We start from the raw sequence: 13,053 nt of genomic DNA on the forward strand, positions 1-13,053 counted from the left end.
CTATATATATATACATATATAAGTAACGTTATGTCCTTTTACCGTTATTTTATTTCTCTCCGAACGCTTTATTCGGACAAAATATCGGACACCTTGTAAATCTGTTTTGTAGCTTCTATTTTTGTAGAGTTTCTTCGGATGTCTGTTGCAAACAAGCGTTATACTGTGCTCTCGCGTAAATTTACGGAAATAAAATATTCGTTTTTAGTAAAGGGTTTGGTATTTTATGTATGTTGTTTTAAGATTAGTAAAAGGAAACTTTTTATCTAGAATGAGACGTCCTGGGGTGCAGAGTGAAACGGATTGAACGAGAAGGAATCTAATCTAGGTAGGAGAAATGTGGGTAAAGCGGACCCCCTATGACGTATTATGACAGGCTTCACCCCCTCTTGAAAAATGAATGTTTATCAAATTCTGGCAAAAGTGGCATACCACATCTCTATTTAAACGTGATTAATTGTTTGAAAAGGGTACCCGTTAAAATCTTACCGCCTGTTTTTCAAACCCCTTGAAAGTCCACTTTACCCTGACATGTAGGGGCAAAGTGAACCAGCGTCTAGGACGATATTTTAAAACTCTATTTGACCAAAATGAAGACTATAGCTACACCAAAAGAAACGTTTAACACGAACTTTTATTTATATACAGAACACAGTTAATATGACCCCTTTGACTACACAATTCACAATTTAACAAAGTTCGCAAACAAATTTGCCATCCTCTTTACTCCATCCACTACATGCTTCATGTGCCCATCGTTTACATTGGGAGCACTGGATCCACTCATCGCCAGTACAAGAAAAAGAATACAATTCGTTGCAGTAGAAACACTCTGGGTCTTCTGTTAAAGCACGTTGCATCGACGAAGCTTGCTTCCTTCGTTTTGTAACTTTCTTGGATGCAGTCTTTACATTTTTCTCTTCTCACGAAAGACTGCTTAGATACGGGCGACTTAGACGCTGCCAAAGTGTTCTTGTAGGGAGAACTTGTAAACACGGTGGCACATCCTCTTTTGCGTGATTTTCGCATTTCTGTTTTTTCTTGATATGCATTTGGGAGTGGAAAGATATGGCCTTTGATGTCCTGAATCTACTTTATGTGAGGTTGAAGGAATGTCGTTGCCGTTGATATTATGAATATTAACAGATAGCGGTAGGGGGCGCTGGTCTAGAATCCTACCACTTTTTTTTTTTTTTTTTTTTTTAGCGCCAGAAGGTACAGTAGCAAAATTTAGTTTTTTAAATGTAAATTCAAAAGGTAACAATAAAGCTGGTTAGGCTGGCCATATTTTTCCCAAAGGTGAAAGCATTTTCCCAATAAATTTGTACAGGGGGGTATTATCTTGCAAGTGGCGACACTTGGCGTATTTTATTGAAGGTTCACGGTCATATATGTTTGCATTATTTTGCCCGAAAATTTAAAATTGTGTAGTTGCCCTTGTGCTGGGTCTACCCTAATGATAAACACACCGTCAGAAAGAGCCAACCCTCTTCTGCACAGCGAGAGCAAAAATAAACCCCTATATGCATAGTGCGACGCCTAGCGGAACTCTTAGCGTACCCTATATTATAAAATACTTGCCACTAGGTGGCAGCACAGAAACTCCGATCGAGTCTTGAGGTAGCCTTATTCTATTCTTGAAACGTAACTATAAGTGCTTAGTACATTAGCCTTTCTTTACAGAGTCGATTCTTTGGGGGTAATTTTGATGAAATATCTACGGCCGCCTAGCATAGGAAATTGCATTGACGTGCGCAAGTCTAGAATCCTACCACAATATTTCGGCTTTTTGCCCGAATTTAGATTTGTGTAGTTGCCCTTGTGCTGGGTCTACCCTAATGATAAACACACCGTCAGAAAGAGCCAACCCTCTTCTGTACAGCGAGAGCAAAAATAAATCCCTGTATGCATGGTGCGACGCCTAGCGGAACTCTTAGCGTACCCTATATTATAAAATACTTGCCACTAGGTGGCAGCACAGAAACTCCGATCGAGTCTTGAGGTAGCCTTATTCTATTCTTGAAACGTAACTATAAGTGCTTAGTACATTAGCCTTTCTTTACAGAGTCGATTCTTTGGGGGTAATTTTGATGAAATATCTACGGCCGCCTAGCATAGGAAATTGCATTGACGTGCGCAAGTCTAGAATCCTACCACAATATTTCGGCTTTTTGCCCGAATTTAGATTTGTGTAGTTGCCCTTGTGCTGGGTCTACCCTAATGATAAACACACCGTCAGAAAGAGCCAACCCTCTTCTGTACAGCGAGAGCAAAAATAAATCCCTGTATGCATGGTGCGACGCCTAGCGGAACTCTTAGCGTACCCTATATTATAAAATACTTGCCACTAGGTGGAAGCACAGAAACTCCGATCGAGTCTTGAGGTAGCCTTATTCTATTCTTAAAACGTAACTATAAGTGCTTAGTGCAATAGCCTTTCTTTACAGAGTCGATTCTTTGGGGGTAGTTTTAATGAATTAGCTACGGCCGCCTAGCATACGAAATTGCATTGACGTGCGCAAGTCTAGAATCCTACCACAATATTTCGGCTTTTTGCCCAAACAACAAAACGCTCTTTCTTTAAAACTACCAGTTTTCTGGACTTCAAACCGCGCGTGTGGTTTCAGCAGACCGTAGCACACTTCGATCTGAAACGAATAACTGCTGATGACACAAAATATTACTACGTCGTGTCCGCGTTTTGGGTTTCAGGCACACTTTGTTGGAAATTTATTTTAGCGCATGGCTCCAGCCCCCTCTTTGGCGTTGATTTTCTCAGAGCTCACTCACGTTGGGGGAACTGCGGCGCCGACGCCTTAAATGCTATGTCGTTCACTAGCATCGCCCTGTATACAGCGTCACAAGCGCCTCAAGGATTGTACACTGAAGTTGAAAAGTCGCTACAATGACATAATCATGGAGTTTCCTCAGAATTCCTGTAGGCTACAAGCTTTTTGCAAACCTTGACGAAACATGGTGTGGACTTCATATTCTTACTGCAGTTCATTCGATTCACGCAAGAGCACGAAGACTGCCACCAGAAAAATTGCAACTTGCAAAAGCTGAATTCAGCAAAATGTTGGAAATGGATTTTATTCGGCGTTCCGCAAGCTGTTGGTTATTAATCACCCTTGCCCTTGTGGCGATTATCGTCGACTTAATGCAGTCACAGAACCAGGTCGCTACGCAGTTCCTCATATACAAGATTTTTCTGCGCTCCTGTCTGGCGCAAATGTATTTTCAAAACTTGATCTAGTACGCTGGTATCTCCAGGTTGAAGTGGCACAGTGGCACAATCACCAGAAAGATATTCCCAAGACCGCAAACATAAGCCCATTTGGCTAATTTGAATTCATACGAATGCCTTTCGGGATCAAGAACGCAGCGCAGGCATTTCAGCGTCTTATGGATACGGTTTGCCAAGACCTGACATTTGTCTTCGTCTACATTGATGATATACTTGAGGCCAGCTCATCTATCCAAGAGCACAGGCAGAATTTGCGACAACTGTTTCGCCGTTTAGTTCAACATGGGTTAGGTATTAACGCAAACAATGGCATATTCGATGTCGCAGAAAGTGACTTTTGAAGGCATCATATCGACAAGAATGGAGCAGCACCACTTCCTCAAAAGGTATAAATGATCAGATAATGTCCTGTACCATCTACCATCAAACGGATGGAGTGGATGCTTCGGATAAAGCTATTGGCGGCGTTTTGGAACAGTAAATTGATGGTGTTTGGAAACCGTTAGCATTTTCAGTCGTTATTTGCGGCCACCAGAAACGAGGTACAGCATGTTCGACAGGGAACTATACTTGCCCTTAACCAGGCGGTCCAAAATTTTCGGTACTTTTTAGAAGGGCGTAGGTTTACCGCATTTACCGGCCACAAACCTTTAACCTTCGCGTTTGCAAAAGCATCTTATCCATGGTTTGCGCGGCAACAACGACATATTTCTGAAATTGCTGAGTTTACTACGGATGTACAGCATATTTGTAAAAACAACTGTGCGGCCGATTCACTTTCTCGCTTGTCATCCATAAATCTTCGTCAAAATGATGTACTTAACATCGATTACGCATCTTTAGGTGCGGCACAACAATGTGCGGAAGTTGAAGCTTACACAACAGCTATCTATGGACTATATATCGAACAGATTCTGCTTGGCTCGTCAAGAGTTGTTTTATTATGTGATACGTCCACCGGATATCATCGTCCCATTATACTACAACCTTGTCAGAGCAAACTTTTGACGTCAAACATGACTTATCGCACTCGTCTATTCGGACCACTAGAAAAATCATATCCTCAAAATATGTTCGGCACGGCCTCCACAAACAAGTCGGTTGGTGGGCTAAGCAATGCAGCTCCGCTGGTAAGGTACGCAGATCCAGGTAAGCCTTTCGATCATGTGAACATATATATTGTTGGTTCCCTGCCTTCATGTCAAGTTTACAGCTTTCTATTGACAATGGTGGATAGATTTAAACGTTCGCCGGAAGTTGTTCTGATGCCAGACGCAACGACCGTTACTTGTACACGTGTATTATTAGCAACTGGGTAAGCCGCTTCGGTGTCCCCGCGGACATTACATCAGATCGTGGCGCCACCAGTTCACTTCACAACTATAGTCAAGTATAATTAACACGCTCGGTGTGAAAATTCATCGCACCACTTCTTATCATCCCTAGTCAAATGGACTCGTCGAGAGATTCCAACGCCATCTAAAGTCTGCGTTGATGGCTCGCCTAAACGGACTCAACTGGGTTGATCAACTTCCATGGGTGCTACTGGGCATACGGACCGCTCCAAAGGAGGACCTACACACGTCGTCGACAGAACTGGTATATGGTACCCCACCCGCAGTTCTGGGAGATTTACCAGGTGTACCATCTGCACCAAGCTCCACGCCTTGCAGCTATTCAGAGGCAGTAGGTCACTTGAAGCCAACACCCGTGGCATGACATACGGTGCGCTATAATTGAACTTGCTTTACCAAAGCGTTGATAAACGTGACCAGTTGCTAGAAAGTGGTCAAATGGTTAACGAAAGCATAAGAGAATACGTTTGCGAAACGATGGCGAACAAGCGTACCCAGACGGCGGCGACAAGCCTACAGTAAAAAATGAGGTTATGTATGGTTCTACTGCGCGGCTTGAGCGACAGAACACTCGCCACTGCAATTAGTAAGAACGTGTCAAAAAAGCGCGACTTTACTAAAGCCGTATAGATGGCTAGGCCTAGAATTGCGTGCTAGCCCTCACAGAATGTAGGCCAAATTAGCAATAATGCTACGACGGAGAGTGTTTCTGCAGACCCCGTCTTATACCCATTCAACCCGGCGCCTCCCCTCCATATGGATTCCGTACCTCTCCCTTATTGGATGAAACGGTTGTCCGGAGGTGGTAGCTCTCCCATATTCACTCTAACAAATAAACGGTAGCTTAAAGCATTGACATGGGTATAACTTTATTCTGAGTTTCTGGCCTGAAAAAAAAAATAAAATAAAAAAAAAAACAGCTTTCCGAAAGGAATTCCAACGCCAAATAGGGGATTTTATGGAAACGATCGACCATTTACGACAAGAGGTAGCCGACCTTCGCTCCGGCTATTACCAGCCACTGGACCAGGACGCTAGCAGGTTTGACCTCGGTGATTTACCTAAACAGTCTATCGTACAAATCGCATCTGGTCAAAGGCCTCATTCCTTCGTTAATATTATGATAGAAAACCTCTCAGTGCGCGCCCTTGTTGTTACGGGTTAGCAGTTACCATCATACGAGAAAGGTATGGAACTGTTTGAAGGCTAAAGTTAAACGTAACCTGTCGTAGTGTCCCGAAATCCTGTCATTTGCCCATGCCACAATAGGTCACAAACTAAACACACCCATGTTATTGTAATGACCGCGGAAGCGTGGACTTTTCTTGTTCTACCCAACAGAGCGTCAGCTTCGTATGCCCAACTGAAGAAAACCACAAGAATTTTACAGACGAAATTGAAATTGGTGGCGGTCTTACAACAAGCGAGCTCGCACGGATACAGACCTTTTGCAACATGGTCACAGATCGTTTGCGACCCACTCTGCAGAAATAGGACGAACTGATCTCGTCGAACATGTGATTAACACCAGAGATGCTCGCCCAGTGGACCAACCCTTTCGTCGGATGGCACCACCGGAGAAGAAGAAAGTGGACGAAATCGTCTACGAGATGAAGACCCAAGGTTTTATACGTCCATCGTCATTCCCATGGTCGAGCCCGATAGTACTCGTGAGGAAAAATCAGATGAAACTCGTTTTTGCATTGATTATCGGGGCCTAAATGAGGTGACAAAGAAAAACAGCTACAGTAGACCGAAGCCTCGATATTTTATCTAACTCCACCTATTTTAGTAGCCTACACTATTTAAAATCTGCGTATTGGCAAATTCCTATGGATAAGACTTCCCGCGAAAAGGACCGCTTTCGCGAGCCACATGGGTATGTTCGAGTTCAATGTGATGCCAATGGGTCTTTGCAATTCCGCTGCTGGTTTCCAGCGACTAATGCGTATTGTTTTGAATGGCATAGAACGGCGTCTTATTTTGCCATTGAATGTGTGTTACCGCAGTGGAAAGAGGGAAAAGAACATCTCATAGCCTATGGCAGCAGAACTAAATCAGGACGAAATTATTCCACGAGGCGCAAAAAATTATTAGCGGTCGTTTATGCCACCAAGTTATTTCGCTGCTATCTCCTAAGACAAGGTTTTACTTTGCGGACTGACCACGCTTCTCTCAATTGGCTATATCAGTCCAAGGACCTCTATGACCAGTATGCGCGATTGGTCCAGCAACTGTTTTAATCAAATACATCAGTGTCAAACATAAAAAGGCAGATGGTCTTTGCGCACGTCAATGCAATTTCTAGGCGGCCGTAGCTATTTCATTAAAATTACCCCCAAAGAATCAACTCTGTAAAGAATGGCTAATGCACTAAGCACTCATAGTTACGTTTTAGGAATAGAATAAGGCTACCCCAAGACTCGACCAGAGTTCCTGTGCTGCCACCTAGTGACAGGTATTTTATAATATAGGGTACGCTAAGAGTTCCGCTAGGCGTCGCACCATGCATATAGGGGGTTATTTTTGCTCTCGCTGTACAGAAGAGGATTGGCTCTTTCTGACGGTGTGTTTATCATTAGGGTAGACCCAGCACAAGGGCAACTACACAAATCTAAATTCGGGCAAAAAGCCGAAATATTGTGGTAGGATTCTAGACTTGCGCACGTCAATGCAATTTCGTATGCTAGGCGGCCGTAGATATTTCATCAAAATTACCCCCAAAGAATCGACTCTGTAAAGAAAGGCTATTGCACTAAGCACTTATAGTTACGTTTTAGGAATAGAATAAGGCTACCTCAAGACTCGATCGGAGTTTCTGTGCTGCCACCTAGTGACAGGTATTTTATAATATAGGGTACGCTAAGAGTTCCGCTAGGCGTCGCACCATGCATACAGGGGTTTATTTTTGCTCTCGCTGTACAGAAGAGGGTTCGCTCTTTCTGACGGTGTGTTTATCATTAGGGTAGACCCAGCACAAGGGCAACTACACAAATCTAAATTCGGGCAAAAAGCCGAAATATTGTGGTAGGATTCTAGACTTGCGCACGTCAATGCAATTTCGTATGCTAGGCGGCCGTAGATATTTCATCAAAATTACCCCCAAAGAATCGACTCTGTAAAGAAAGGCTATTGCACTAAGCACTTATAGTTACGTTTTAAGAATAGAATAAGGCTACCTCAAGACTCGATCGGAGTTTCTGTGCTGCCACCTAGTGGCAAGTATTTTATAATATATGGTACGCTAAGAGTTCCGCTAGGCGTCGCACTATGCATATAGGGGTTTATTTTTGCTCTCGCTGTACAGAAGAGGGTTGGCTCTTTCTCACGGTGTGTTTATCATTAGGGTAGACCCAACACAAGGGCAACTACACAATTCTGTATTTTCGGGCTAATAATGCAAACATATATGACCGTGAACCTTCAATAAAATACGCCAGGTGTCGCCACTTGCAAGATAATACCCCCCTGTACAAATTTATTGGGAAAATGCTTTCACCTTTGGGAAAAATATGGCCAGCCTAACCAGCTTTATTGTTACCTTTGGAATTTACATTTAAAAAACTAAATTTTGCTACTGTACCTTCTGGCGCTAAAAAAAAAAAAAAAAAAAAAAAAGTGGTAGGATTCTAGACCAGCGCCCGGTAGGGTAATATCTGTGGTTCCAGCTGCAGCTTAGTCAGCATCAAAGATTATAATCTCTTTGGTCAGCATCAATAAAAACATCCGGATTGAAAGGTTATATCCCACATTTTTAAAGCCATTTACAGCATTGGTAGTAGGCGTCGCTGCTCTGAGATAAGCGTTTCCAAACATTTCTCCAATTTGAAACTGTGTAACAACTCACAACCCGACCTGGATAGGTCCGCGAGAATTTTTTAATTTCCTGGGAGTAATAGGCATTCAATGGCCCCATAAAAGAAACGTCAAGGGGCTGCAGTTCATAACTGCAATGAGGAGGTAGGCATAAGACCGACATGTGATTTAATCTTGCCATTTTAATAAATTCTAGGTTTTTTGTATGAGTGTGTCCATCCAATATTAGCAATAGAGGGTCCTCTTCTGATGGCTTAATGAAGGATTGGAAGCGATGTAAAAATATCCATTTACATCCAGCCTGATGGATGACAGGCTGTTCCAGGGGGGTTAATATTATGTTGGCGGGGAAATATTATGAACGGCAGGACATAGTTGCCTCCTGCTGCAGACATGAATATGACTGCTGTGCATAGTACTCTTCTTTCTGCAGATGTTAATGTTCCAACTTGCTTTTTACCTTTTAGAGAAAATATTTTCGACTTTTTTGTTTGCACTGTTGTGATGGCAGTTTCATCTACATTAAAAATTTGGTGTGGTTGATAATGGGCTACATCAATTAGATTTTGTAAAATACTGAAAAATCTCTTCAGATTTACACGATTAAAACCTCTGGCACGTGCTGCTGATGTGGCTTCAGGTGTGCGCAAACTTAAAGTGGGATTCCGTTGTAGAAAACCCTGCACCCAGGACATGCTGGAACAATTCGGCTTCTTGTGATTTGGCTCTGTTTGAAGAGTATGCCTTGTGGTTCATACCGTGAAAAATTAGCGAGAAAGCTCGAGAATTAGGTGTTAATATAGATGAATATTAATATTTATAAAAATGAATAATAATATTTTTGCGCTAAAAAATGTGATTGTTGGAAAGATGTAAACAATATAAGGAATGTGTCGAAATTTCAACTCTGTATCGTCACAGCTTTCAGAGATATTGCCCAAAACCAATCCAGCGCGCTAACTTCACCCAGGTGATTATTATGGGGTTAGAATTTAAGGAAGGGGTGTAATTATTAGGGGAGTTAGTGATAAAGGTAGGGGTAGGGCTTGTGGTTAGTTTGGCAACCTGTCAAACCCCTACATGTTATTCTGCAAGCTTTTGCCGAACCCCAAATTTTCTCTCAGTATTGGTTTCTTCCTCCTAGCAGCTGAAACTGGGCATAATCAAATGGCAAACTTGCATTTATATAGGTTAAATTGGCCAAACTTTTAATTTATAATGTTACATGACACCTTGGCACATAAAAGAGCTGCGTCGAACCCCAAGGATTCGTTCGAACCACTGGGTTAAGCATAAGTTGATTTTATGGATCGACCGATATCAATTTTTTTACCGATACTGATACCCGAGTTTTTACAATTTTGTCAACCGATACCGATTGTTTTATATACTTGGGAAATGTTCAAAACTTGTATTATTTAAAAATAAAAGCCAAATAACGTTTTAGTTTATATACATCTATTAATTACTATTATTTTACATATTAACTTGGTGTGATGCTAAAACCCAAATTTTGTTGATCAAAAAATAGGTAAGTTGTTTGTTCTAAAGGAAAAATTATATATAATATTCCTGTACTAAAATATCGGCCAAAGTATCGGCCTACATTTACTGATACAGATATATCGGTAGAAGTCAAATATCGGTTGATATAATCAGTAAACCGATATATTGTTCTATAGGTGCATCAATTTTCCAAGGCCATTGTACAATGATTATGTTTTGTATCTAAACTCAACTGCGGTATTAAAATGTGTACCGATATAAATATATCCTGAGAAATGTATTTAAACTTATTCTTGCCAGAACAATACAGCAAATGATTCTAATTTCTAAAACATACCAAAAAGTATTTGGATTTGGTGTAAAATTATGAGAATTATTGAAATTTATATCTTGGTGGTTCTCAAATCTAACAAAATTTTCAAAAAAAGTTTAAAAAAATGTTCTCTCTGACCTTTGTCTATGTTTTAACAGTGTTGCATATTTAAGTTTTGCCCTGAACAAAGCAGAGACTTTGGTTTTGTAGAAACCAGTTAAATTTATTTTTTCAAGTTAACGATAACAACTAATGTCAGTCTTTGTTAATACTATGTGAACAATGTCTATAATTTAAATTTGAATTTGAGTCCAATATATTTCCTTTCACTTTTGTATTTTTATCCCTGTACTGCATTCACATGTTATCTTTATTTTTGGTGTACGATATGGCTTTCAGCCGAGCTGGTGGTGGCAGGAACATGTTTGCTGGTGCATATGGCTCTGTGCGTATGTTTGATTTAAGACACCTAGAACACTCAACAATAATATATGAGGTTGGTGCTAAAAATTTAAAGTTTTTTCATGTGTTTCCACTACGGAATATGGCCCTTACACAAACACATAGTGTCGTCGAAAAAAGTTCTAAAAGCTTTTAATAGCATGAGAAGTGCACCGTTTTGAACAACAATCAGTAAGGTTTAAAACTTTCAATATTAATTTATAGTAAATAAACTTTTTTATATTAAAAGTTATGCACCTTGCTGACTGATTGTTGTTCAAAGCGGCGCACTTCTCAAGCCATTAAAATATTTTAGAACTTTTTCTTTTAATTTAAACTTGTTTAATTCATTGCTTGGTAAAGACATTTTTTTTTTTTTTTTTTTTTTTTTAGTTACTTGGATACTGCTGCAATCAAACTTTTTTGACAAGATGTTTTACTAACTCTTGACAAAACATTATCTGTTGAAGATTTGTTGCATTTTCACAGTTTGTGATCATGCCCATATTTTAACTCCCACCCTTTTATTTTGTTTAGGACCCAGGACACCAACCCCTTCTGCGTCTATAATGGAATAAACAAGATTAAAACTACTTGGCAACCATGGCTATCGATGGAATGGAGGTATTTGTTTTGTTCTTTATGGGCTCCCGCCACTGGTCAGGGCAAGTGGTTCACTTTTTTGCCAAGTTTAATGTCTTTATGTCCTGTGAGATCACAAAAATATTAGTTGAAGTGACTAAAATAAACTACCCAGTAATCACACCTTCTAGGACTAGCGTTCTCAAACTTGGGTCTGTAAGAGGTCTTTAAGGTAATTCTAGAGGGGGGGGCATGAAAGTATAATGGAAATCTTAGTGATTAATTTAAAATAAAAGGAATTTCCGGTTGGCACCTTCTAAAATGTATTTTAGACTGTATTTTATTTCACATTTGTTGAACTAAAAACAACAGGTTTTCTATGTCTACTTGTTTTATTAAGGTTGATTTATGAAATCATCTCTAAAAATTCCACACCAACCCTGGTCCACAATAAACAAAAAAATTAGGGGATCTGCGTTAGGAAAAGTGTAAGGCCACTGTTCCATAAAAATAATTTTAGTATTTATGATTCGTTAACGGTTATTCAGAACAAAACTAGAAGCCTACTGTTGAAAGACGTAAGTCGGCGTTTGGTTTTTGGTTCATTCGCTGTTGATTTTTAATCTAATTATTATTAACGCCATAAGTCATGAAAACGTTCTAACCCAAAAGTAGTAATATAAAAAATTCTGTCTTTACAGATAACTTGTAGTTGCACAAGCTGTCTGGCAATCGCATTTTCATTAATATTATGGTTTTAGGTGATGTTTCTTGACGTGTGTGTGCCAAGCTCAACACCCCTTTAAACAATCCCAAACAACAACAGCCGTCACATGAGATTAAATATTCCTAGCAATAGTGCATCCTATTTAAAAAAAAAAATTTTATTATATATCCCAAATTACACTTGTTCCAGAAGACGATCAGCGGGCGCTGATCTGGGAGATTCAGCAGATGCCTCGCGCCATCGAAGACCCGAACCTGGCCTACACGGCCGATGGCCAAATCAACCAGAAACTATGGGACGCCGCCGATCCTGACTGGATCTCAATCTGCTACAACAATCAATCAAAATTACAACAATCAAAATCTGCTACAACAAATCCTGAGGGTGTAGCCTGAATTTGGGCACTGCAAAAAACGACGGAGTTTACGCCCCGCGGTTTGAAAGAGGATGGATGGCTGATGAAGGACTGTATATTTTCGTTGTAAATTGCCGTGTTTGTCGAATTCTGACCAGGGTAATCAGGTGGAACTATATAAAGACAGTTTGTATTGATTCTCGACAAACTTTCGTACAGCCGTGCTTCATCAGGTCAAAGTAGAAACTTTTTATATGGTGCTATTTGATTACCCTATTATATTTTCGGCATCTCGTTTTTTTAAAGCGCAGGTTCTCAACTTGTGATACGTGTACAACTAGTTGTAGGCAAAATCTTTTTAGTAGGTACGTGAGCAGATTTCGGTTCTTATGCCGATTAAGGAAATTTAATTCAAATAAAATATAATCGCGGCTGTTTGAAGTTCAATTCTCGTTTTTTCGCAATAAATCAACTTATGATCTTAAGTCTGAGATGTATAAATCAACTTATCCACAATAAATCAACTTCTAATCCAAAGTCTGAGATTTAACTTAATAATCCAAAGCTCAAAGGTTATAAACTATCGCTGAGCTAAAGCGAATTTTGCTTACAAAGACGGCGGGCGTGCCGCAATTATATTTTGCGTGTTTACCGTTTCTATTTTCTCGTTGAACTGGGTAATGCGGTGAAGCCACATTTTCACGCATTACT

At 40.3% G+C, this 13,053-nt stretch overlaps 1 protein-coding gene across 1 annotated transcript; it reads right to left on the bottom strand.

Moving 5' to 3' along the window:
* Positions 1-689: 689 nt before the first annotated feature.
* LOC146145379 (uncharacterized) lies at positions 690-9,113 on the bottom strand. Its single transcript, XM_083390545.1, has 2 exons — positions 8,759-9,113; positions 690-880 (listed from the first exon to the last, which is right to left on the bottom strand). The coding sequence occupies exons 1-2, from the start codon at positions 9,111-9,113 to the stop codon at positions 690-692; spliced, it is 546 nt and encodes a 181-aa protein (XP_083246671.1).
* Positions 9,114-13,053: the final 3,940 nt, after the last annotated feature.

Source organism: Ascidiella aspersa, chromosome 5, assembly GCF_963924565.1.
Source record: "Ascidiella aspersa chromosome 5, kaAscAspe10.2, whole genome shotgun sequence".
Taxonomy (NCBI): domain Eukaryota; kingdom Metazoa; phylum Chordata; class Ascidiacea; order Phlebobranchia; family Ascidiidae; genus Ascidiella; species Ascidiella aspersa.

What these genes read in the sequence shown, in the direction of transcription:
- LOC146145379 (XM_083390545.1), bottom strand. Translation starts at nt 9,113, where the DNA reads ATGTCCTGGGTGCAGGGTTTTCTACAACGGAATCCCACTTTAAGTTTG. An exon ending in CATAATATTTCCCCGCCAAC is followed by an intron (nt 881 to 8,758) that starts ATAATATTAACC and finishes AAGTTACAAAAC; the next exon opens with GAAGGAAGCAAGCTTCGTCG.